Source organism: Podarcis bocagei (assembly GCF_964188305.1).
Source record: "Podarcis bocagei genome assembly, chromosome: 9".
NCBI classification, from domain to species: Eukaryota; Metazoa; Chordata; class Lepidosauria; order Squamata; family Lacertidae; genus Podarcis; species Podarcis bocagei.
The window spans coordinates 77875241-77902748 of record NC_138134.1 but is presented as its reverse complement, the minus strand read 5'-3'; the positions used below and the strand labels follow the sequence as shown (position 1 = coordinate 77902748).

The 27508-nt window shown below is 45.6% G+C and overlaps 2 protein-coding genes across 12 annotated transcripts in view; both read right to left on the bottom strand.

Moving 5' to 3' along the window:
- LOC308594312 (CD209 antigen-like protein A) overlaps positions 1-27508 on the bottom strand; it is a 156834-nt gene that overhangs the window by 119044 nt on the left and 10282 nt on the right. The window lies entirely within an intron of this gene.
- Positions 12744-27508, bottom strand: part of LOC308594305 (CD209 antigen-like protein C) — a 140113-nt gene continuing 125348 nt past the window's right edge. For 8 of the 11 annotated variants that reach the window (XM_081207350.1, XM_081207347.1, XM_081207349.1 and 5 more), the window contains exon 9: positions 12744-13116. In XM_081207350.1, coding sequence (XP_081063476.1) covers positions 12966-13116 — 151 coding nt within the window. In that variant the 3' untranslated portion in view covers positions 12744-12965. Of the gene's footprint in view, positions 13117-14327; positions 14405-15227; positions 15338-16432; positions 16585-19175; positions 19263-20011; positions 20111-25446; positions 25558-27508 lie in introns of all 11 variants that reach the window. The other 3 variants (XM_081207354.1, XM_081207355.1, XM_081207353.1) reach the window with 3 other exon arrangements.

The following is a 27508-nucleotide window of genomic DNA, read 5'->3' as shown; positions in this document are numbered from 1 at the left end:
AAAAGCTAAACACTTTATTTACAGCAGAAACTATCCATTATCTAGCAGAGTATGGAACATCATAGAAGCATGTCTGTTCCATACGAAAACCGAAAGCAGAATAGAACAAAGGACTGAGACTCTCGGAAGTGACGCAGAGTCTCTCTGCCCCACAGTAGGCAGGACATACACTCTGAGCTGTTTAACCCTGTAAGCTCAGGTTCTCCTCACACCACAGAACTCCCCATGATGCTGGAAGCTCAATGGTTTGGTAAAACCATCAGCCAAGTTATCGTGACTGGCACAATATTTCAGCCGTATCAAACCTGACTGAACACTTTGACACACATTCTGGAAAAGTATGTCTAGATGCTTGGTTCTGGCCTTAAATTGCCCAGATTCTGCTAGCTTCAGACAGGGTTGATTGTCTTCCCAAACAGTGATGGGCAAGCTACAATCCCCACAGATCTCTTGCAACAAGCATCTATAGAACTCCAGTTCCCGGCACAAATCTGACAGTGCGCTGAACTCAGCCCCAGTAGAGGACAGCGTAATGAGACTTTGCTTCCGGGACTTCCACCCAACAAGAGATTGCCCAAACTTTATCACCAACCCAGATACGGACTTCCAGTCCTTCAGATTCGCCCAGTTGCTGTCTGCAAAGCATGTAAGCTTCGTCTCACCTGCAGCCGACAGTTTGAGACTGAAGTCTTTGGTATCCTGCAGGTAATGCAGTACCCGTTTGATACTGTGCCAGGCACTTACACTGGGCTTTGAAGCTTCCCTACTGAGCAGATTGGTAGCAAAAGCAATGTCTGGTCTGCTCCATTGGGACAGATACAACAGACTACCCAGAGCTGACTGAAAGAGCTCAGCATTCTCGAACTCAGCACGTTCTGCTTGCTGACTGTCTTTCACGTAGCTCATCTCCATGGGTGTCCTAACCCCTGCACAATCAGACATTCTGAACTTCTCAAGCAACTGCTAAATCTTGCACTTCTGACTGAGCAAGAAGCTAACATCCTCAGTTCTAGCTATCTCCACGCCCAGGTAGATCTTTACTGCACCCACGTTCTTGAGCTAAAACCGCTTCCCAAGCTCTTTGGCAAACTTCTGTACCTGTTTGCCTGCCCTTGCAGTGTAAATGATGTCATCAACGAAGATTAACACCATTTCATGTTACTCTCCTGACCCTTTAAGGTACAGGCAACTGTCAGCAAGACTCTTCCTGAAACCTAGCTTCTCTAAAGCTTCATTCAGGCACAAGTTCCAATTCCTGGTCAATTGTTTCAAACCTTAAATTGACTTGTGAAGTCTCCATACAGTACCTTGCTCATTGCCCTCAAACCCTGGAGGAGGAAGCATGTACAGATCCTCCTGGAGGTCTGAGTTCAAGTAGGCTACATCCATATCAAAGTGATGCACCAGCAAACCTCTTTGTGCAGCAATGGCTAAGAGCATGCACAGAGTTTCACTTCTGGAAGTAGGAGCATAAACTTCCATATAATGCAGCCCCTTCTGCTGCGTGAACCCTCTGGCTACCAGCCTAGCCTTGTACTGTGGTTCTCCAGTTGCTGTGGGTTTAAGACAGTAAACCCAGTGGCCTGTTTGCCCACTGGCAACTTTGTGAGGGAGAACACACCTATAGACTCCATTGAGCTCATCTCCTTCTGCATCGCCTCATGCCATTTCCTGGTTTCTTCCTGAGGCAGCTTCTGAACATCCTCAAAACTCTCGGGTTCAGGGACTTTCGGGGTGGTGCCACCGGCAATGGCGGACTCCCTCTGATCTGGAGGGACTAGCTCCGTGGGAAACGGGTCTTCTCCGCTATGGCGAAGCGGGGACCCTTTTAAAAATCACAGGCAGATGAAGCCTGTGACCATGGGACTCGGCGGGCACCTTTAGCGCCCCCCAACCCGCTAAGGAACCCACTAACGGGCTCCAAAGTGAAGAGGGGGAAGTGGCACGGTGCTGTGAGTCAACTGCTATTTCTGTGGAGTGAAGCCACATAGCCGTTGCCAGAGACCGCTGCCTTTTTCCTGGGACAATTTGGACTTTAAAATAAGCACCCGTGAGTACTTAGACTTTGAACAATTGGACATTAAATAAGGACTAGCTAGCAGGAAAGAATTGGATTTTAAAAACCTATTCTAATTTGGTACGGAACGGGAAGGTCTAAACAGGAAGTCAGCCTTCCGTTCTTTTGTAAACAGAATAAAGCAAAGACAATTTAAACTAGAGCTCAGAAAATCGTTTTTAAAAGATTGGATTTCACCATTTAAAATTGTGGAACCTCCCTTCGACAGCAGGAGAAGGTGGGGGATCTTTTTGGATTGTTTAAAGTGACTTTAAAGTAAAGTAACTTTCCTCCGTCCTGATCCTGGAGCGGGGACTCAGGACTGACGTTTGACGTTCATTGACCAAAGACAAGTGTCTTTGACAGATAGCTAAAAGAAGAGAAACAAAGTGATTCCACTGTTCCCTTTCGCATTTTAAAGGAATATATATGGACAAAGTATCTTAAAAAGGGAAACTTCGTTGCAAGAACAAATAGAAGTTTTCCCCCTAGAGGGAGTCTGTGAAACTGTAACTAACTCCAGGGAGCCGGCAGCTGTTACAGATTACAACTGTGGGAACTGGCATCTGACCTTGCAGGACAATGTATTCAGAAGCTTTGTTGTGTGCTCTCTATAAAACAAATGCCCTACTGGAACAATTACACGAGAAGGTGAATTGGATGGCGACTTCGACTAGAAATTTTGAACAGGCAGTGGGAAATTTTGAACAGACAGTGGGAAAATATGTGGAGCCCACTCAGGAATTAAATCAGGAGTGTGTCTTGACAGAACAGGCCCAACAGGAATATGATTTTTCGGATTTGACAAATGAACTTGGAAAAAGCCAGATTTGGAAAGCAAAAGTTTGGTTTGGCTTGGAAATGGGGGGCTGGATTGACCCTCCCTATGCTGGGATGTTTGGACTTTTCAAATATGGCAATGGGCCGTGAGATGTTTGGGACTGTGGGGGCTCTTAATTTCGGAGGGTCTTTGAAACATGCTTTTAAATACTACATGGAATTCAGTGTTGAACATGGAAAAGGGGCTGATCTGTCGAGAAGGGTTAAAAACATTGTCAAGCTGGAGTTACCACGAGCAGGAGACAAGGGAAAATACAGTTACAAATATGAAGAAGAGCCGCGGAAGGGACATGGAAGAGACTTGAGGGCCTCGGATATAAGGTTGCCAGGTTAATGGGCTAGATCGACGGGATAATAAGGACTGACAAAACCCGGAACCAGGAGGAAGGGACATTGGATGAAGATTGGAACTGTTTGTATCTCTTTTCTCTAGCATTAGAATTGTTTTATAAAATTGATGAATGTTAGAAAAATGTTGGAATGAAATTATTTGGCTTTAGCAAAGATGTTTAAAGAATTATGAAAGAATATTATGGTTATGAGAAGTTGTTAAGGATAAGATTTAAGTTTTAAGCTTTAAGGTTTATTTTATTATAGAACAATAAGATTAAAACAGTTTAGGGTAATGCAATGACAGAATATTATGAAACATGGAATGGATTTGCTGGGATAATTAATAACTAGGATACAAAGAAAGGGAGGAGGAGGAGGTCTAAGAAAGAAGGCAATGACAGTTAAGGATCTGAAAATAATGAATTTGTTTTTAAATGTTTTTAACGGTTTGTGATGTACTTCTGTATTTTTCTTTTTTTCTGTCACTTTTTCTTATTTGGAATTTTTTACTCATATGGTGGGAAGGGTTTCTTTTTCCTACTTTGTCAACTATTTTTATTCTGTATTTTCTTCTGCTTCTATTTTATTTTTTATTTTTTGCAACATTTTGAAAATCTCAATAAATATCTTTTTTTTAAAAACACACAAAACTCTCGGGTTCACACTGTGCCATACCAACCCACACACTAGTGACTGCAAAGCTGTCAGGAGGTTTCCCTTTCGTTGTCCGAGTTGAACGGCGCAACACAACTTCAGGTGCCCCCTCTGACCCACTAGGGCCAGCCAGAACATCCTTGGCATCAGAGTGTTCCCCCTCTGACTTACTGCGCCTTCTGGACTTCTCAGCTGAACCTGTGGGAGAAGAAGGGGCACTGCTGTGCTCAAGCTTCACAGCTTTAGGAGAAGTTCTCCCCTCTGTTCCTCAGCAGCAGATTCAACCTCTTCCTCTTCTTCATCAGCAGAGTCAAGCAGACTCTCTGAAAGAATATCAGGGTTCCCATGTATCCATGTCCACCCACTCTGCTCACAGAATTCAGCACTGTTGCTGAGCAGAATTCTGGACTGATTCCCTGATGGATAAGCGAACCTCCACCCCTTGGTCCCTGGCTCGTACCCACAGAAAATCATCTTTTGGGATCTGGGGCCACCCTTTTTGCATTTGGCCTTTGGTATGAGGACCCAAGCGTCACAGCCAAAAACATGGAAGAAATGCACCTTGGGCTTCTTGCCGTGCAGCAGAAAATAGGGTGTCCCCCCACCACTGAATTGAATGACCTGTTTGAAGCTATTAATCTGTCGTCCAGTTGCACTCCCCTGTGCAACATCTGCTGGGGCTGACCTGGGCAGAAAATGCAGAGTTGCAGCGGTCCTGCCGTCCGTGTGAGAAAGAGGGATAAATCAAGTCCAGAGACAGTTCCTTTCTATCTCTAAAGCGTTTATTTTACAAGCAGTAAATCATTCCACACCGTCGGAGCTAGAAACACACACAGTCTAAATCGAAAGCAGCTCTCACAGACAAAGACGGACATAGCCTGTGACGCACGGCCTTACGTAAAGGCCCCCCCCCCCGATACAGGACACCAAGGAGTTTTAACTCTATAACTACCAAACTCCACACTGTTCAAGGTAAAATTGGCCATCTGCCAAGACCCCCAAAAGCGCTGTGGGAGCCCGGCGTCAAACAGCAACACTGCGGACATCTCCTGCAGCATTCTGTTCCGACGTTCTGCAACGCCATTCTGCTGGGGACTGTGTGGAGCTGTCAACCTGTGTTGAATCCCCTTCTTGCGGAAGAAACTTTGCAGCGCAGACCCAGTGAACTCCCCGCCACGGTTGCTCTGAAAGTTTCGCACACATGTGGAAAACTGCAGCTACACTGCCACAATCCAGTCTTTGATTAGCGGCGCAGCCTCACTCTTGTGTTTAAGTATGAACAGCCAGCCTTTTTTCGAAAAATCATCAATCGGCACCAACGCATATTTAGCCCCGCCCATACTGGTTACTGACATGGGGCCACAGAAATCTGCATGCACTAGCTCAGGGGTCTGCAACCTTTAAGACAAAAAGAGCCACTTGGACCCGTTTCCAAAGGAAAAAAAACTGGGAGCCGCAAAACCGGGAAGGTGACGTCTGGACGGTGCGTGACTAACACACCCACCGCCCCCATGCGACGTCACAGCCAGCACAGCGCCCGTCACAGTGGTGAGTGTCGGGGCACACAATGCGCCTCCTCCCCTCACTAGTATCTGCCCCGGAGCTGCGGCAAACGTGTAAAAGAGCCACATGCAGCTCTGGAGCCACGGGTTGCAGACCCCTGCACTAGCTGAAAATGCCTAGTAGTCACCCTTTCAGACCTTGGGTATGGGCATGTTTTCACCTTTGCGTGCTTACATCCTCTGCACTCAAGAAACCTAGCACAAGATTTCATTTTGCACCCCTCAGTACATTCTGGGATCTTCTTCACGGAACCCCATGACATGTGAGCCAGACATCTGTGCCAGAGATGAGCACACGCATAATGGACTGGAACATTGGCACACTGTGCTCGAGCTGCCTCCATGTCATCTGGAACTGCAAGAGAAGAACAAACAGCCTATCTTTACATTCCACACTGACTAGTTGCTGCCCATCCCAGGAAATAGAATGCATGTTATCCTCAAAACAGACTCTATAACTATCAGCAATGGACTTCTGGGTTGGTGCCTCTGGTAATGACGGAATTCCTCTGATCGGGAGGAATTTGCCCCGTGGGAATCTGGGTCTGGCCGCCACGGCGAAGGCGGAGACCCGCAAAAAATCACAGGCGGGAGAAGCCTGTGAGCGTGGGATTTGGCGGGCACCCTTTGCGTCTCCCCTACTCGCGGGGAAACCCGGTTTCGGGGGTCCGGAGCGACGTGGGGTGAGTGGCGCGGTGCTTCGAATCGTCTGCTTCTTCCAAGGAGCGAAGCTGCATAGCTGTTGCCGGAGAGCACTGACTTTTTCCTGTGGACAATTTGACTTCAAAGTAATTACCCGTGAGTAGAGCTGAAGCGGGAGAATTGGATTTTTAAATGTTTAATTTGGTATCAAAACCGGGAGGTTCAATACAGGAAGTTCGCCTTCCCCTTTTGTAAATAGACTGAAGCAATGAGGCTGCAAGCTGAAGTCTTGGAAAGCCTTTTGTAAAAGATTAAATTTCCATCGGCAAAGAACATTAACCCCCCCTTGGAGGCCGCTCTGACCCTGGAAACGGGCTGCTAGCAGGACTGACATTTTTTGGAATGTTCATTGACAGTGTTTAGAACGTTCATTGACAGCTAGCTAAACAAGAGAAATACATTGTTTCTACTGTCTCCGGCTGCTTTTAAAAAGGAGTAAAAGTAACTGAAAACTGAAACTAACTTTGGATTGTTTGAATTGTGTTTAAAAGAGAACATTATTGACTATTATAAATAGAAACTGTTTCCCCCTAGTGGAAGCCTTTGAAACTGGTTGCTTTACAAGAGCTGGGCTAGGGGAATTTCCAGCTGCAAGATAAAAAACTGTGAGACTCTGGGACTGACCTTGAATCTTTTAAGTGTTATGGCAAATGGAAAGGAAAAAACACACCAGCCAACTGCTGAAAAAACATTAAGGTCTGGGAGGACTTGGCAGCAACCCAGGAGAGGCTCAACATCAGGCCTCCCTGCTTCTTCTGCTGCTGCTTCTGCACCTGTACACTCAAAACCCAGAGGAATGTCGACAGAAGAGGTCTTAGCGGTTGCATTAAATAAGATAAATGATTCACTGGAACAGCTTAACAAGAAAGTGGATGCTGCAACTATTAAAATCGACTTAAATACAGAAAGTATAAATAATTTGAGACAAAAGGTGAATACCAATACAGAAACCATCCAGAAATTGATACAGGAATCTACTTTGATACGGCAAACTGCAGAGGAAGCCAGGGAGAAAGCCGTTGCTGCTGAATGTAAAGTAACACAACTGGAGAGAGAGAGAGTCCCAGCCCTACAGAGGCAACTTGATGAACATAAGTTGACGCTTGCTATGATTGAACTTAAAGAAAAACAGACGAATCTGAGGATCAGAGCCCTACCTGAATTGGAGAAGGAAAGCTTGACAGACTTTCTCCACAGGAATTTGCTGACTTTTGGGACTTGGGTCAAGAAGAGTTTAGAATTGTGAGGGCCTTCAGACTTGGAAGAGGAGGGAAAAAAGAGAATAGAATAAGAGACTGTTTGATCACCCTTCAAACTAAAGAAGAGAGAGATAGAATCTTGGGTTGGCACTACCAGAAGAACGTAGAAGTACAACAGTCAAGAGTGGAAATTTTTAAAGACGTCCCGAAATATCTTTTGGATCTTAGGCCTAACTACGGAGATATTCAAAATAAAAAAATTCCTTCCAGTAGCACCTTAAAGACCAACTAAGTTAGTTCTTGGTATGAGCTAAGACTAACTTAGCTAAGACTAACTTAGTTGGTCTTTAAGGTGCTACTGGAAGGATTTTTTTTTTATTTTGACTATGGCAGACCAACACGGCTACCTATCTACTACGGAGATATTGTTGCCCTGATGAGAAGGAATAAAATCATCTTTAGGTGGGAGTTTCCCCAAGGTCTATCTTTCAGTTTCAAAGGGAGGAAAATAAAAATAAGATCAGTAGAAGATAAAGTACAGTTTTTGTATAAATACGAAGAAGATCTCCAGAAGGGACTTGGAAAAGAGCCAAGAGCATCGGATAGAAGATCATCGGATAGAGGACTAGAGCAAAGAGCATCGGATAGAAGAAGACCAAACGGGAATATTGGATATATCAGCATTATCCTTTGGATTGGATCTCCCAGTGAACATGTCACCACCACCACCAACAGAAGAAGAGCAAGCATTGGGTGCAGTTGGAGGAATATCAGTGTAATTACATGATGGCGTTGCAGGTTTCGAGCTGGAATGTGAATGGATTAAATTCTCCAGAAAATAGGTGGAGAGTCTTTCATTTATTGAAAAAAGAACATTTGGACTTAATTTGTTTACAAGAAACACATGTGATAAGGCTACACAAGAAGATATTGAGTAATAAAAGACTGGGCCAAGAATTTATCTCATCAGATAAAGTTAAAAAAAGAGGAGTGGTCCTTTATGCAAAGGAGAGCCTATCACCGAAATTCATATTCAAAGATGACCAAGGAAGATTTGTTGCAATTGAAATTCAATCACAAGGAGAGAAATTCCTGATTGTAGGTATTTATGCACCAAATGAAGGAAAATCGGAGTTCTTTAAGAAGCTACATGAGACCCTGATGGATTATATGGACTATAATATGTATTGGAAGACACAAGATTTACCCACCCGGGAAGAATGGCAGATGAAGTTGATGGACTATATGGAACTGGCGGAAATGACTGGCAGAATCCGAGACCAGGGAGAAGAGTCGGTGGAAGAAGACTGGAAAAAGTTTAAAGACTATTTACAGAAATACTGTAAAATTAATGAATGTTAGAAGAATGTTGGAATTAAGTTATATGGCTTTAGTAGAAATGTTATAAGGAATTAAGTATAAATAGATTAATAGAATATGAAAGGAAAAAATAAGGTTAGAATGTGTTAAGATAATTATAGGATAGAAAACAGAGGAAGATGGAAAGGAATTGCTGAAACAAATAACAGAAGTGGAATACAAAAAGGGAGGTGTGAGGAGGTCATTGAAATAAGTGAATGAAAGATAAGATACTGAAATTGTTTGATGTGTTTTAAACTGTTTTGGTTTGGTTATGTTAGTTTAATGTGTCAGTGTTATGTAGTTTTTTTGTATTGTATTGTATTGTATTGTGGGTTTTTTTTGGTAGTGTTGTGTTTAAATTGTTGGAAAAGTAATAAATATTATTTTCAAAAATATATATAACTATCAGCAATGAGAGCGGTGATGGATAGCAACATGCAGGACATTCCAGGAACAACAAACACCTGTATCGAATCCTGTAAGAAAGAACAAAACAGTGAGCCAGTCTGCGTCAGAGCACACTTAGTCCCACCTGCCAAACAGATTTTCCAGAGACTACAGAGGTGCAGTTCCTCAGAAAACCACCAGAGGGTACGAGATGATGTGACACTCCTGAATCTGTCACAAAAGACAGCACAGTGTCCTCATACAGCTCTGGAATGTTGCCATAGAAGCTGCTAAATGTTTATGTTCAGGGCCGTCTCTGCCAGCTGCCTTCGGCTTTGGTTTTCCATATTTCTAAGAGCTCTTTATCTGGTTGCTCCGGGAAATGACCTTGGGCTATTTCTGTGCCTCCACTGCACAGTCTCTCACAAGATGGGAGGGGGAGCCACAGCAATAACAACGACGTGAAGCAAAAGCTCTCACAGTCTCCCCTCCAGCTCTTCCTGCATTCCCTGCACCCCCACCTTTGGGAGCACAGCCTGGGCCTGCAGCTCGCACCCTAGCTCTCTGTCTGCGAGCCTCCTCATCACAAAGATGCCCCGCAACATAATCCAGACTTAGTTGGTCGGCCGGCATAGCCTCCAAGGTCAAACACAACGTCTCATAGCTCCTGTCCAATGAGCTCAGGAGAATGTACACTTTGAGCTCCTCAGAGAGAGGGACTTGCAGCTGTCGAAGCTTATTAAACATGGCCAGCATCTGGGTTATATGCTCTCTCATCGAACCACCCGGCATAAGCTTCATTTCAAAAAGACTCCTAGTAGTATGGATCTTGGCCCCAGCAGTTGTTCTCTGATGGACACACTCCAAAGCGTCCCAGACGGCTTTCGCAGTCTTTAAACCGTCAACATGAGGGAGTTGGGAGGAATCCAAGGCAAGGATTAAAAGCCCCAACATTCTCTGGTCCCTTCTCAGTGCGGTAGCTGCCTGCACCCTCGCTGCTTCATCAGCACCAGCAGCTGCGGGGTAGGTTCGCGCTGAACACAGTTCCACAGGCCTTTCCCTGTGAGCCATGCCCATGTTCTCCTCGACCAGTCCTCCCAGTTCTGCCCATTTAGCCATTCAAACGGCACATTAAAAGACTCCTGGAGCTCAGCCATCTCCTCCCCCGGTCCTCCCTTGGGGCTCAGAAGTACTCACGCGTACAAGCCGGCTTCCGAGGAGAGGCCTCCAGTGACTCTTGCAGCACACAGCTTGCAGCCAGCGAGACCCCTGCTTTTCTCCAGGCAGGGCCTCAGATCTGGGCTTCCTTCTTCAGCAGCCAAAAGCTTTCCAGCACACAAAAGTAGGCTTTCTCTGACGACATCTTGCTGCGTCCATAACCTCTTAGGTCGTTTATTGCTCAGATAGATAAGTCTGGCATCCAGCCCGCTTCCATCGCTGTGCCAGGCCTCGCATTCCAAAGCTCTGAGCAAAAGCAGAGTCTAGCAGCGGTCAGAAAAATCAGCCTCTGTCTCCTGTGCGTCAGTGTGCATAAACAGAGTCTCACACAGAGTTACTAAAAGCTAAAGCACTTTATTTACAGCAGAAACTATCCATTATCTAGCAGAGTACGGAACATCATACAAGCATGTCTGTTCGGTACGAAAACCGAAAGCAGAATAGAACAAAGGACTGAGACTCTCAGAAGTGATGCAGAATCTCTCCGCCCCACAGAAGGCAGGACGCACACTCTGAGCTGTTTAACCCTGTAAGCTCAGGTTCTCCTCACAAAAATGTATAAGACAAATAACAAATGTTGGAAATGTAAAGAAAAAGAAGGAACATTTTATCATATGTGGTAGGAATGTAAAAAAGTAAAGAACTTCTGGGAAATAATATATAATGAGATGAAAAAGATGTTGAAATATACATTTAAAAAAAAAAAAAACCAGAAGAATTTTTACTTGGTATTATAGGCCAGGACATTAATAGGCAAGATGTTAAATTGTTTTTATATGCAAGAACTGCGGCAAGAGTATTGTTAGCCTAGAAATGGAAACAATAATAAATTCTGATGAAAGAAGAATGGCAGACGAAATTAATGGACTATGCAGAATTGGACAAAATGACAGGAAAGATTTGAAATCTGCGGGACCAGAGATTTACAGAAGATTGGAAGAAGTATATGAATTATTTGAAGAGCAACTGTAATCAACAAATTACGCTAGTAGGACTACAAGATGTTTTGTAAGGAGAAATATATGTAGTGTTACAAAGTAGAAAAAGATAGAGATATAGGTTATGAGTTTGAAATGTAATAGGGAATATAAGAAATGCATACTGAGAGATTAGATTGGGAAATTTTCAGACAGGATTGATGGAAGTCAAAAATTTGAATAAGATGTAAAACTATGTTTAATTACTGTTGAAAATGATATGTAAAAAAAACCTAATAAAAATTTATATGTAAAAAAAGAAGAAAAGAAATTTAATAATAATAAGAAAACTAATAAAATGGCTACTAGGATCTAGGGGTCTAAGGAGACCACAAGCTTACCATGAGTCAAGACTGTGATGCAGCAGGGGGACTGGGAACTAATGCTCTTCTAGGCTGCAGCAACAGAAGTCTAGTGTCCCATTCAAGGGAAGTAATAGTACCACTCTATTTTCCCAAGTCAGACCACACCTGGAGTGCTGTCTCCCGTTTTGGGCACCACAGTTTAAGAAGGATGTTGACAAGCTGGAAGGCGTGCAGAGGAGGGCAACCAAGATGATCAAGGGACTGGAAATCATGCCTTATGAGGACTGACAGAGGGAATTGGGAATATTTAGTATGGGAAAGAGGAGCCATCTTCAAAAACCTCCAGGGTTGTCACAAGGAAGGTGAGACCACTTCCAGGGGGAAGGACACAAACCTATGGTTTCATGTTACAAGAAAGAAGATTCCAACTAAACATTTTTCTGACACTAGGAGTGGTTTGGCAGTGGTACAGTCTCCCTTGGGAGGTTGTGGACTCCTTTAATGGAGGTTTTTAAGCAGAGGTGAGATGGCAATCTGTCCTCAACACAGGCCAAGCTATTATTCACACCTTGTAAAGGTATGATTCAGGACAGCAGAGTCTAATTGGTTACTTAACTCAGTTGACAGCCACTGTGCATAGGAGCGAACTTCAAGAGGTAGAGGCCCCAATAAAATATTTTAGGGGGCTGCCTCCCCAAAGTTCATGGGCATTGCCATTCAAATGATGTGTGTGCACTGTCTTGTGAATAATTATGCAGGGGGGAGCTTACCTGCTCCACCTCCAATATTTTATTTAAGTTAGCACCCCTGCAGCCATGAATACCATGAAAGCAGCCCCCTGCCAAGTTTTGAAGAAATCAAGGGCAGTTCACTGTGTTTGTTGCCCAATATTAGCCCTATATGAGAAGAAGGGCGCTGGAATTTCCCAGTGATAAAGCCAAAGTTGTATTTGTGATTAGTCTGCTAGAAGGGGACACCAAACGCTGGGTGGCCCCCATTCTCATTGCCTGGCATGCATGGTTGTCCTTATGTGCCTTGTAAGGTAGCAACCATGGAGATCAGAAGGGGCAATGGGGCATCAAACACATAGAGTAAGGAAACAAATATTGGTATGCATTGCAAATAAAGACATTAAACAGAAAACAGGCTATGACTGGATGCTTCCATTCTTTATTTTCATAGCCATCTATGTTTGAGTTTGCAGAATAAGGTCTTTTCAAGGTGTTTTTGAGGGCTGATGCCAAAGAGTCCTATAATCTAGATGGCAGAGTGTGGATTGTGCATTAAAACAGTGAGGTGGGGTGATCTGTTGTTTTTGTTTTTGTGTAGTGATCATGGGATCCAGTTTCGTTCATCTTGAAAGTGTCTTCTTAGAGCCAAGCATCATCAGGCACCTTCTTACAAATGTACCCTATGCGTTGCTCACAGTGTAATGCGATCCAGCAATTCGATCCGCAATCAAGGCCTATTGCAGCACAGTGGTTTCTGTCTTCGTTTTTAGGCTCATCTTTTTTCCAGTACCTGAAAAGAAAAGAGCAGCACTGATCAATCAAGATTGGATGTCTACTTCCTCATGTGCTCCCCATGCCTTCTACCATTAAAAAGATGTTCAGCTCTTTCTCTCTTAACATCCAGCCACAATTGGGATGGATTTTTCTCCCCAGATTTTAGAATTCTAACCATGTAAGGAAAACAACAACAACAACTGTGGGTCAAGACTGCCTCTTTTCTTTTCACATGAAGTGATTTCTTATAGGAAACTACAAAAAGTGAGGGTGTCACTTTGGAATGCTCAGTGGTACATACAAGAACTGTCAGTCAATTTAGTTTGGGCAGTATCCAATGCAATACTTCTGCTATTGCCAGGATTTCCATTTCTGCAAAGGAACTGGCCCTCTCTCCTTTCCATATGCACCCACATCCTCCTCAGATCTGCTCTGGACCGTTGTAAGTGTTGACAGATCCTTACTCTCAAGTAGCAGAGTTAGCACAGTAGTGATTGTTCTGAGCATATTAAAACCATGTTAGATTTGCATCCACCTTCATCCACCTCATCTCACATCCATCACCCACCCCATGCATGAGGAGAGCAATGACACTATACAGAAACAAAAATAGCTATGTCTACAAATGAAATACAAAATATAATCTATAACCACAAAGCCATTATACAGTTGTCTGAAATGAGATGATATCTCTCACATATATATCTTATCTAAATCTTACATGCTGATTCTAAGTTTAATCAATTATCCATAGTTGACAAAGGTATCACCCTAGCCTCACTCTTATTGTCACTTGCATTCTCCAGTGTCCATTGTATCCTGAATCAAGTCCCACTACACAGCACTAAAAGTTTGTGATAAACTCATTCTGTGATAACTTCCTCATTTTTAGCTCTCTGTAAATCTATTAAATTTATATTACTAGTAATAGTAGGTGTTTTTTACTCCCACGAGATGTTGGGTGATCAAGTCTAAGATCACATACAGTAGTGGCTCCCAATTGGTGGTCCACGGACCACCCACCCAGGGGTTCCATGGTGTCATTCACATAACTAAAACAGCCACAGAGATATCAAAATGTTCAAAGGTAGGGTGGCCCATGGCGTGGCTTTTGAAAATGAAGGGGTCTGCAGTACTTGGCTAACTGGGAACCACTGGCATACAGGGTTTAATTTCCCAGCTAGTATTATACAACCCCACTGCCTGCTTGTAAAGTTTACTCAATACCTTTGTCAAAAAGGATTCGTGGTTGGTATTGGGTGCATCAATGAAGATGAATGTCATTGGATTTTGTTCCAGGAGACCTTGCAAAATTGAAAGCAGCCCTCTGTTAATGCAGCCTTGGTAATAAATGCCAGACCAGTTCTCTGTTCTACCAAGCTGTGGGTGAGTGAGATCTTACTCTGACCTTGTACATCCATCCACACAAGCTGAAAAGAGTTGTTAGATACAGTGGTGCCTCGCAAGATGAAATTAATCCGTTCCGCGAGTCTCTTCGTCTTGCGGTTTTTTCGTCTTGCGAAGCACGGCTATTAGCGGCTTAGCGGCTGTTAACGGCTTAGCGGCTTAGCGGCTATTAACGGCTTAGCGGCTTTAAGAAAAAGGAAACAAACCCGCAAGAACTCGCAAGACGTTTCGTCTTGCAAAGCAAGCCCATAGGGAAATTCGTCTTGCGAAGCACCTCAAAAAACAAAAAACCCTTTCGTCTAGCGGGTTTTTCGTCTTGCGAGGCATTAGTCTTGCGGGGCACCACTGTACTTAAAGGGAACCATGAAGTGTCTTAAACTGCCAGCTGGCAGTGTTGCTCAGCTTTAGGTTCCTGCAAGTCCTTTTGAAGCTGAGCTAATCAGCACAAACCATTTAAAAGAATGCCTTCAGCCTCTTCCGAATCACCACATTCATTAGGTAAGAGAAGCAGGAAGAGTAGCCTTCCTGCCTCTGCAACCTAGTGAGAAGCAGCAGCCGCTCATCTGGGCAATGATGTGGAGAAGTACATATTTAGATCTTTGGTAGTAGAGAAAATTGCATAGCAAAATATATTTGGAAAGGGAAAGAACGAATTATGTAAACAGAATCTGCAACTTTTTGGAATGCAGGCCATTAACATATGTTTCTGCAGAAACTTACGTGATTATAGCCTCTATTCCTGACAGCCATCTCCATTTCTTTGCCTTGTCTTTAAAGACTCCAAACCAAAAAAACTTCTTACGCTTTTGTACTTGCTCGTTGATAAAATTCTAGGGTAGGGGTGTTGAGAAAGAACAAATAAAATCTTTTAAGACAGTGTCCCTTTCTCTGGGAGACTATAGCCCTTTACAGAAATTCAACAGACATGAAACAAACACATTTTAAAAGAAGGTATCACATTTGAAGACCCAATCCAAATTTTGGCGGGAAAGTGATCAAAACTATACATTGTATTCCCATCTCCAGTAATAATTTCATATACTGGATGCGGTATTGTCCCCCTGATCAAAATTATGATGCTGATGGTGATGATGATGATGATGAATGACGAAGATGATGGTGATGGAATCAAGGAAGCATCCCAAAGAGGAAATATTGTAGTGAAGGGGAACTTCACCTGGCCTCACCGAGACTGACTACATATGTCTTCCAGTCATGACACAGAGTTATAATTTCCAGATACTGTAAATGACTGTGCCAGAGAACAGTTGGTCTTGGAACCACCTAGCAGGACAGTGACCTGTGTGTCAAATACTCCAATTTCTGCATCCATGTTTGATGGTTGGTTCCAGAGACACTGGAATCAGTCCGGTTGTGGTATGCTTGATGGCATGATGATGGGATCTCACCCATGTCTGTGCCTTGCAGCACCACAGTAGCCCCTGTGCCAGGGCTAAAGTGCTGGGAAAAGGATATACCTTGCAAGCTCCTCTAGAGTCATCTCCATGATACTCTCCTGCCAAAAGGTTAGCGTGGTGAGGGAAATGTTTGTTTCTAAGGACTCAATACATCTCAAAGAGCAGAGGAAGAATTTACAGAGAATCCAAGAGATAGATGCCTCTGAAGTATCTCCTCCTCCTCCTCCTCTTCCTCCTCCTCCTCCTCCTCTTCCTCCTCCTCCTCCTTGAAGATCTCCTTCCTGACTGCCAGCTTCATTCTATTAGAGCTCAGCAGCTCCAAGAAACCTTATTGAGTCCCAGATGGTAGCAGCTCTCCCTGCCCCTCCTACCCCTTGGCTTGACTGATGGAATTGCTGTCTTGGCTGCATACAGGTACATGTAACCTTCCTAAATGGATAGTGATGATAGGAGCCCTTTGGCTCAAGAAGATCCCCTACCATTCCTATACTTAGCTTTGATGCTCACCTGTTCTTGATATGTTTCCAGAGAAAGGAGCTTGGCGCCTTGCCTCTCACATTTTTTTTTTGAATCTGCCCATGAGTCATGGTCACGAGAAAGGAAATACATTGTCCTTTGATATATAAACCAACCCTCATTGAAGTTTTCAATAAGGTGCTCTTCGAGTCAAGCCAGATATGGAGGAAGAAGAGAAAAAGAAAACAAGATAGGGAATTTAAGGGGAACCACCTTGTATGCCTGTGCAGATTTCAATTATTTTTGTTAAGTTCATTTCCGTCGCCGCATGGTAACATATATTCATCTAGGAAGCTCAGAAATCTTAAAACAAGAAAAACATTCACTCTTCAACCCATGCTGATGCTGCAGTAAATACCTGGGTGGGCACAGGTGGAACAGGGAGCGCAGTCAAGAACCTAACATACTTGTTTCCACCTGGATACTCAGGGCAGAATCAGGGCAGACTTGAAGGTTGGGAAGGGGGAGTAGTTGTGGTTTATCAAAATTCTCTTTCTCTTTTCAGGCCCTCTGTTGAGTTGTGGAGGGGGGAGGGGAATCTAGGATGTAGGTTCCTGGCATTGGGCAACTGGGACAGATGAGGGATTCTGCTGGTTTACCACCCAGTTTGCTCCCAAGCATTCTCCCTGCTGGAGCTGACAGGATGGATCTAGTGGGCTTCCAAATCCAGTGGGCTTCCAAATGGCTCTGGGGGATTTTCCAGCTGATCTGACAGGTGCTCCTGCTGAGTTTTGGCTGATCTCTGGAACAACCGTATAACAACAACAAAGTATATGCTACCCATCTGACTGGGTTTCCCCCCAACCACTCTGGGCTACTTCCAAAAAATGAAAACACAATCAACTATTTAAAACATCCCTGAACAGGGCTGCCGTCAGATGTCTTCTGAGAGTCAGGTAGTAGTTTTTCCCCCTTGACATCTGGGGGGGAGGGAGTGCCACAAGGTGGGCACAACTACCCAGAAGCCCCCCTGCCTTGGCTTGGGCCATGGACACAATTGGCCCTGAGTACTCTCTCCCACTTCATACAGCCTGTTTTGCCCCCTAGTATACTGCAGAGGAGAGGGCGAAAAAAGAAGTTGGGAGATGGCTTGAACGCAAGTGGAGGAAAAATCTGGTTGAATGCATTCAACTACTGGTGAGGGTTCATCCTCGAACCTTCCAAGTGGCAGTAAAGGATACAAAGAAGCCTTGCTTTGCTTCCTCCATTGTGCTATCCAGCAGAGTTTTCTTTCCCAGGTAGTGTGGGGCCTGCTACAGTCTGGCCCAAAGGAGATGATACAACTGAAAGCAGCTTTCTGTGACTTGCTTGCAAAGCATTTGTGGATAAAATTCCTTGCATCCCCTGGCATCTTGACCCACCCTGCTATTACAGCAGACAAATCTCAAAGAGCAGAGTCTGTTTCCATTGTGTTGGGCATGTTTCAGTCGGTAAGATTTGTGAGGTTTGGTGGTTATAGGGTTAACCTCTATGTGTCCTGCATCTGGGGAGGAGCTTCCTACATCCAGGAGCTGAGTTCTTTGCCTGTGAAGTTACTTTCACTTCTCACCGGAGAAGAGTCAGAGATAAATGCTATGGCTCCAGTGGGATTGTTTGTTTTATCTGTCTGTGTAAATGAAGCTGTTTAGATTAGGCACAAACAGCCTTTGGACTCTCTCTTCACTCACACATCAAGCACACGCTGCTGCTCTGCTGCCGGCCGGGATTTCTGGCACAGGGAAATGTGCCAGACCCGGGCAGTTATCCAACAAGGTTCAAGAATGTGGACAAGGTCCTTGGATCCGTCAGGACCACCACTTGTACACTGGACCCTGCCCCTTGTGGCTGATACAAACTAGCAGGGAGGGGACAGCTGGCTGGACTAGAAAGGTGATTAATGCCTCTTTACAAGAGGGGCTGCTCCCAGCCTGCTGTGCTCAGAAAATCTAAGTAACTGCCTGCTGGTTGCTAATCTCCCCTTCCTGGGCAAGGTTCTTGAGAGGGTGGTTGTGGACCAGATCCAGATGCTCTTGGAGAAAACTACTTTTCTAGATCCATGTCAATCAGGATTTAGACCTGGTTTTGGAACAATGTCTTTAAAAGCAATCATATTTCCAAAGGTCAAAGAGAAAGAGAGAAATGGCATTATACCACTCTCACAAAATGTGTGTTTTTGTGCTGAACATCTTTAGCTTGCTTTTTATGTACAAGTGATGTGATATGCATTCATTCCCATTCTTTGCTCTCACATCTAAAGCTTTATAGACAATTTTATAATCACTTTACGCTTTCTGATGATGGGCTTGTGAAACAGGAGAGAGATTTTACTGTTGCACCAACCACCCCACTGCCCAGCAGTCTCTCTGACCAAGTTGGCGGAAGTTGCCTTTGAAGTGCTGCTCATGAATCTCTCTCTTTCAGCTGACCTGTTTTGATTGTCTCTGCAGAGGCGGGGCTCTCATGAGTGAACATAATAAAGGACAGGTCTTTCAGCTGACCTGTTTTGATTGTCTCTGTTATAGCAAAGAATGGCAAAGTCTTTTCTTTCCTAACCACAGAGGCTAAATCAATTCAAAAGTTCAAGAGAACTGAACTGAATATCTCTGATGTTTCCCTAGGGTGGCTGGATGCAAAGGAGGGCACCAGTCTGCTCTGGCTCTAAGAGTATTCAGCTAGAGGAGGGGCTTTCAGCTGGTGTAGACTAAGGGCAGGTTCCCACTGCACTACAATTCTTCAGCATCACAGGGTAGCTTACCAATTACTTTTTGCAGTTCATCATTTTTGTTGGCAAGATACCGCATTTCCTCTGATTTGTTTTGAGCTACAGCGAGTATTCCGAAGTCTAAAAGATTTGAAATAGTTCATGGCAAAAGAGTATAACAATCTGCAAATATTAAGAACCATTTTCAAACATTTTCAAACACTCTAGCCTGAAACAATAAGCAGAGCTCCAGGATCGGGTTCTTATGAATATGAGGACAGACTTGATTCTCTGTGGCTGAGATCACCAATGAGAAGCCTCAGAAGACCCCTGCAGCTGGATCAGACCAAAGACCCATGCAATCCATTTTCCTATTCTCATATTAAAACTGCCTCATGAAGTATCTCTAATGTTCCTCTCCTATGTCCTCCTTTTCTGCTGGGAATCACTGGGTCACAAAACAATTCCCACCTCGAGTCCCACAGTAAAGCCAAATATACAAAAAATACTTTGCAGGTTTCTGTTATGCTTTGTGAGATCTAAGAAAATAGAGGCGCCAAAACTCTTTTCCTGATGAATATTGTGTTGCATTCCACATAATTCTAAGGAGGACATTATGTCAGTGCAGGAATTTCTCCTTGCGCAATGCAATCTTCCGCCCCTTTCCCTCCAATCTGTTCCCCACCCTGCAGAGCAGCTTTGGTGATGGCATGCAGGGAGAAGTGGGGGCAAAGTCCCCTTGTGCCAGTGCTAAAATCTTGCAGCAGCACAAACACTGTGAATTACAGTTTGATGGGGAAGGACAGCATTTCTAGTGGGGGGATGTGAGAATCACAACCATCTGCTTTTCTTCCTGCTGAGCAATGAAACTGTGATAAAAAAATGCTTACCATCCTTGTCTTCATGGATTGAATCAAGCCCAACAACAAAGGTCCGAATCATATCCATTGCCATTTGAAACTCAGTTCTTATTTTCATTTCCTTTTGATCTAAGGATAAAGTAGGTAGAAAAGAAATGATTAAAATGTCTGACTACCTGGGGGAGGGGATACTTGGTTTCAAACTACTTTTAATATTGAATTTAAATTGATGACTTGTAACGCAGATAAGAAATCAAATCAACAAAACGATGAATATGACTTCTATTAATATTTCCTGCTCTCAGCTCTTGGCAGGACTTCAGACCAGCAGGGCAGCCGCTGTTTCAATTTGGCCTGTTACTTCTGTCATCAGATGGTTTGGCCTTCCTTTGAGAGCTTTAGCTTGTTGGTTGTCTAGATAGACCTGTCCTCTTTGTCCTACAGTCTTGCATTTGCCAGGCTGCCTCATGCTCTGCCACATGCTTAAAATATGCAAATTCTTGGATCATTTGACCCCCCCCCCCAGCTTTGCTTACTTTCAAGTGCCCTTTAAAAATGAATTAGGTGTTCAAATAGGGCAAGGGCTCATCTATCCAGTGCTATTTTTCTACAAAAAGAGGTGCTGGAACTCAGCATGAATGCTGTCAGGGGTTCAGGAGCAGAGGCAAGGGCAAGGGAGGAAACAGAGAGCGAGGGGGAGGAGGCAGAAGAAAAGATGAGTGATGACGACGACCCGAGATCTCCGAGTCTTTCCAGTGAATCAGAACGCTGCAAGCGATTCCCCACAAGTACGCAGAATTTTTGGAGGTTTTCTGCGAGAAGGAGGCAGACAGGCTACCCCCCCACAGACCATATGACTGCAAAATTGACCTGCTGCCGGGGGCGGCGCTGCCTAAAGGGAAGCTGTATTCCATGTCTGAGGACGAACTGCAGGAACTCAAAGAGTTCATAGATCATAATTTGGAGCGCGGTTTCATCCGGGAGTCCAAGGCAGCGGGGGGCAGTCCTGTATTCTTTGTTAAGAAGCGGGACACGCCCCAAAAAAGACTTGTGGTGGACTATCGCATCTTAAACAGTGTGACCAAGCCATCGGACTTCCCCATGCCCCGAATCGACGACCTCCTCGCAAAGGTACGGAAGGGCAGCGTGTTCACCAAGTTAGACCTGCGAGGGGCGTACAACCTCATTCGCATGCGGGAAGGGGATGAGTGGAAGACAGCCATGTTCACGCCGCTGGGCACCTACGAATATAGAGTTATGCCTTTTGGATTGCAAAATGGCTCCCACGTTTTTCAAGCGTTCATGCATCACGTGTTGGCGGGGCTCCTCTACAAGACGTGCGTCTGTTTCTTAGATGACATCCTGATCTTTTCGGAATCGCAGCAGGAGCATGACAGACACGTCAAAGAAGTGCTAAGCAGGCTACAGCAGCATAGGCTCTACGCCAAGCTGGAGAAGTGCCAATTCGACGTGACGGAGGTGGATTTTCTGGGCTACAAGTTGTCTGACAAGGGGCTCGCCATGGACAGCGCCAAGGTTCGAGCGGTGTTGGACTGGAAGAGCCCATGCAACCGGAAGGAGGTCCAACGGTTTGTCGGCTTTGCGAACTTCTATCGCAAGTTTATCAAAGGCTTCGCTATGCAGACAGCGGCCATCACGGACACGCTTAGCTCCAAAAAAAAGAAGTTCATCTGGACAGAGCAGGCGGAGCAGTCCTTTCAGGCACTCAAGCGTCTCTTCGAGTCGGAAGAGCAGCTGCTGCATGTCGACCCCAGCAGGCCGATGAGGGTGGAGACAGACGCCTCGGACAGAGCCGTGGGAGCAGTCCTGCTGCAGAAAGACCCGCAGGGGGTTTGGCGGCCGGGAGCGTTTTACTCCAGGAAGCTCAGCAAGTCCGAACAGAACTACACCATCTGGGACAGTGAGTTGCTGGCCATTCATGCAGCATTCAAAGCATGGAGGCACTTCCTGATCGGCGCCAAGCACACGGTGCAGGTCTGCACGGACCACAAGAATCTGGAGCACTGGCGCACGGCACAGTTCCTGAACCAAAGGCAGATACGTTGGGCTGAGTTCTTTGCGAACTTTAACTTCCGAATAGAGTATGTCCCGGGGGACACCAACATCATGGCGGACGCTCTCTCTCGTAAGCCACAGTATCTGGAGGACGCCAAGCCAGCGGCCGCCATGCACATCTTCGCACCAACAGTGTGGGCGTGCGCTGCGGCAACAGTGGACCTGGAGGCGGTGCGGCGAGCGTTGCAGGATGACTCCTTCGCGCAAGCGAAGATGGCAGAGGTGCACAGGGGCACGGCAGCGACCGACGAGTTCCAGCTGCGAGATGGATTGCTCATCCGTAAAGGAGCCATCTACGTGCCGGGAGACGAACTTCGCGCCAAGGTACTGCAGCAGCTGCACGACGCGCCCACTGCCGGGCACTTTGGCAAGGAGAAGACGGTGGAATTAGTCGCCAGGGACTTCTGGTGGCCTGGAATGAGAGGGGAGGTCGCGGACTACGTGGCGAGGTGTGACACCTGCCAGAGGGCCAAACCGGTGCACAAACCACCGGCCGGACTGTTGGAACCGCTGCAAACTCCGGTCGAACCATGGGAGAGGGTGGCCCTGGACTTTGTCACGGATCTGCCCAGCTCGAGGGGCAAGACGGCCGTGCTGGTGGTGGTGGACTTGTTCTCCAAGATGGCACATTTCATTCCGTGTGCCAAGGTGGCCACGGCGGAGCAAACCGCCAAACTGTTCATAGACCACGTGTTCAAGGTTCACGGTCTGCCACGGTCTATACTGTCCGACCGGGGGCGACAGTTCATCTCGAATTTCTGGCAGAAGCTGATGGGCTTCCTGAACGTCAAGATCAACCTGGCGTCGGCGAGACACCCGCAGACCAACGGGCAGGCGGAGCGGGTCAATGCCATCATGCAGCAGTACCTGAGATGTTATGCGAATCAACAGCCTGCGACGTGGGTGGATTACCTGCCGCTCGCCGAGTTTGCCTACAACAACACGAAGCACGTGTCCACGGGGGTCACACCGTTCTTCGCTAACAACGGGAGGCACCCCAGAACCTTCCCGGGACTGGAAAGGATGGGGGAGGGGGAGCCGCAGACAGCAGATGCGTTCGCGTCGGAGTTGCAGGAGGTCCACGATCAGCTGCGGCGACACCTGGAGCTGGCCAAACATGCATACAAGGTGCAAGCGGACAAACACAGAAGGGTTGGCGAAGAGATCCATGTGGGAGACTGGGTCTGGTTAGCAGCCCACGCAGTGCCGGCCAGGTCGTTGGCCAAGAAGAAGCTGGGGCATAAGCAACTGGGGCCCTACCAAGTCGAAGAGCAGGTCAACCCGGTGGCTTTCAGGCTGGCGCTTCCGGAGGGTTCCAGAATGCATCCGGTGTTCCACAGATCGGTGCTCACCCCCTACAAGGCACCGCACAGGTTTCAGGAACCCGGAACGGCACCGAGTCCGCTCAGAGAAGGAACCGGGCACGCGGGAGTGGCACAGAAGGAACGCATCAACGAAGTCACGGAGATTTTGGACTCCAGATGGGGGGAAGAAGGGGTAGAATACCTTCTCGCCAAGGAGGGCACCCCGGCCAGTGCGAACAGCTGGGTGCCGGGCTACGCCTTGGACGAACCTCTGCTCAAAGACGAGTTTCATGCCCTCTTCCCACATAGACCAATGCCAGCAGAATTTTTCGACGACTGGCTTTTCACGCCAACGCTTTCTGCCAGCACGTTCCGGGGGTTCGACTCGGACGAGGACCTGATACGAGACGCCCGTTCCCCGGAGGGGTCACCCTCGGGATCTGCCTCAGAACCCTCGTATTGGTGGGACGATAGACCAGAGGAGCAGTGGCGCAGGAAGTGGCAGGAAGGTCCAGGACGAGCAACGCCGCCAGGAGGAAGTGAGGGAGAGACGGACATGAACGTTTTCGGGGACGACCCTGGTTTCGAGCACGGCGGCACAGAGATGGAAGCGGAGGTGACCGTCGTCGACGAGAGCAGGGAGGCAGAACCGGGAGACTTCAGATGGAGGCCCGCCACGGGAAGCGAACTGTATCCGACGTTCGTCCCTCTGACACAGCAGCACCCAGTTCCCGCACAGGAAGGAGGGGAGGGGGGAACGGGGGGCTTCGAGGGGGGGATGGATGTCAGGGGTTCAGGAGCAGAGGCAAGGGCAAGGGAGGAAACAGAGAGCGAGGGGGAGGAGGCAGAAGAAAAGATGAGTGATGACGACGACCCGAGATCTCCGAGAAGATTCACAGAAGATTCACAGAAAGGAGCACCAGTGGTCAGGGCAAGGGGGGAGCCTAGGGGGACACCCCAGGAAGATAGAGCCAGAGGGGACTCAGAGGAGAGCAGTTGGAAATCGGGACCAGCGTCACAGCCAGAGAGCAGGGAAGAGGAGGAGCGCCAGAGATCAAGCGCTGGCAGCTCGCAACAGGGGGGAGGGCACGAGTCAGGAGTGGCCACACCTCCATCGGGGAGCGAAGAAACGGTCAGACGGAAAGTGGAAGGTTGGGCGCGCGCGCCAAGTTCAAATGCACAGGAAAGTGACGCAGTAGGCAGCCAGGAAAGGGAGCCAGGTCCTAAAGCCCGGCGCAAGGAGACAGGGAGTTCCGGGGGGTCGGCGTCAGAAGAATCCCGGAAGGAAGAGACCCCGGGGGGCAGAGGGACCCAGAGGAGAGCAGTCAGGCGGAAAAGGTGGAGCAGGGCTAGGATATTAAGTTGGTGCACAAGGGGCGGAGACTCAGACGGAGCTTCGCCGATCTAGCCATTAGACGTAGAGTTGCACGCAGCAGCTTGGGAATGGAAACTGTAACTCAATAAAGACTTTTACTTAATGACCGCTGGCTAGCGTGATCCTCTGTGAGCTAGGATCTTGAAGCAGCTCTGACAAATGCCTCCCTTCTTCTCTTAAAATGGCAATGGCGCCCACCTGAGAGGGGCCAGAACAGCATCCTGATCAAATTCAGCTGAAAAAAGCCCCGCATATATCTAGATATTTAGGTAGGCTCTGGACCCACCCACTTTGGCCATGGCCTTATCCTCTGCAGCCTGTTTTCCCCAAGCACTTTCCTTCAAGGGACTGGAGCCCTAGCAGAGGGCAGGCTGGTGAGGATCAGGAATGGGGGGTCTTCCAAAGCAAATGAGGATTAGTTGGGAAAGGAGCAGAGAATGGCAACTGGGAAAGGGAATTGCCCAGGGTGTCCCAGGGACTTGTGTTAGCCTGTGCTTCTGTTCCAAATGCTGGAACTCACTTATTCAGGGAGAACAAAACAGTGTCATTGCTTTCAGTGGGTGACAGCTGTAACTCCCTCCCTGATATCAAAGAGAGCGGGTAAATGGGGTAAATGGAAACTGGATCCTACCATCTCTTTTTGGAAATGCTATTGGCATTCAAGCAAAGCCCAGGACAGTAGTAGCAAAGTACGCCAATTATGTACTTACATAGCAGGAAAAGCAGCAGTGTCAACGCAGTTAAGAGGATCATCATAAATACGATAACGTATTCACCCGTGGGAGATTTTATGAAGGCTACAAACTTCTGAAAACCAGATGCTTGAAGAAAGACAATTCTGCTTTAGCCATCAGTAGCCAACATATCATTGCCACCCCAGAAAAAAGGATTTTCATACACTGTGGTAGCCATTAGCAAGAAATATTTGAGGTGAAACATTGGCACCCGACCCTACCTGACTCGCCATTTCCCCCTTCACTTCTTACCCCCTTTTCTCCCTAATACAACACTAATGTCTCAACAAATGAAACTGATCTGTAGAAAGTGTAACTTGAAAAATAAGAGACTTTGCACATACTTTTGTTAACCAAGAAATCTTTAATAAATATATATATAAGAAAGAAAGAAAGAAAGAAAGAAAGAAAGAAAGAAAGAAAGAAAGAAAGAAAGAAAGAAAGAAAGAAAAGTTTCTGGGTTTGTTTTTTTACAAAAGTTATTTTGAACATCCTTTTCAATTAATTGTAGATCATTTCCCAGTAAGCTTTAACCTTACTACAAGACCACCACATATGATAATAAGAACCTTCTTTCTCGTTACATTGCCAACACTTGTTTGATTTAGATTTATACATTTTTGCCAGTGTACTCACTGTTAGATACCAACAAGACATCATTTTCATACAATTTTCTCTTAAACCATAGCATGCTGTGACTTTTATATCCATACTCCACAATCATTCCCATGCTTCCATGTCTATATTATGACTGATATCAGTTGCCCAGTGTATCACTGAGGATTTTACTTGCTCATCCAATCTGTTACCTCCGAGGATGTGGACAGGCTGCTTGGACGAGTGAAACCAACCACCTGTCTCCTTGATCCTTGCCCATCCTGGCTCATAAAAGTGAGCCGGGAAGGGCTGGGCAATGGGCTCCGTGGGGTGGTGAATGCTTCTCTCTGTGAGGTAGCCTTCTCAGACCCACTGAAAGAGGCAGTTATTAAACCACTTCTTTAAAAAAAAGTCTTTAGACTCCTCTACTTGCATCCCATACCACTTTCAAATTGTCTCCTGATTCAGATTGATTTCAAAATAATCTCTTAATATTCCCCCCTTTTCTAATATCTCTTGATTAATAAATTCTCATTTAGTCTGAATCAGCAATTTTGCTCTGTTCTTAATTCCATAATAATAGAGTTGTGATCTGATAATGTCCTGGGTAAAATTTCTACCTTCTTTACCTTAGTGTACAAATTTCTAGAAGTCCATACAGAGTTTGTTCAACTCGCTGAATTATTCTCAGACAAGTAAAATGTAAATTGTCTGTCCAGTGGGTGTTTCTCTCTCCACATATCAATTAGACTTACATTTTCTGTCATCTGAAAAAGGCCTTAGGTAGCTTCCCTTCTTTTGTATCGCTTCCTCTTATAGTGCTGTCCCATTCCAGCGAAGCTACACCATTCATGTCTGTCATCAAAATTATCTTTTCATTCGTATATTCCTTTCTCTTTTAAAAGTCAGATTTGTTGTCATTTGGTGCATCTACATCTATTAATATTCTTTTTCTCTCTCTCCATGTGATGTTATCTGTATTATCAGTATTCTTCCTTACTCATCTTTAAATAATTGTTTTGGATCTAATTCTGGTTTTTGTATACATTACTATGCCTCTTTTGTTTGTATAGTCAGAGGTCACAAAGTCCTTTCAATAACCTTTTATTGATCAGAATTCTTCTGTGTTTCATCGCAATATCCATTTCCTGAGAGCAAATCACGTTCAAATTTATTTATTTTTACCACATATTCAATCCCTACCCTTTTTGTTTTATTATTGAGTCAATTTACATTCCACATTAGGATTATCAATGCCATTTTGGGGGCAATGACAATAAAGATATTATTATTATTATTATTATTATTATTATTATTATTATTATTATTATTATTATTATTATTATTATTATTTTCATTTATCTCTCTTCTCCCCCTCTGTTGATTCTTCTTCATGTTATGGCTCCAAACCAAATGCTCTTTCTCCTGCTAATTCTTTTCC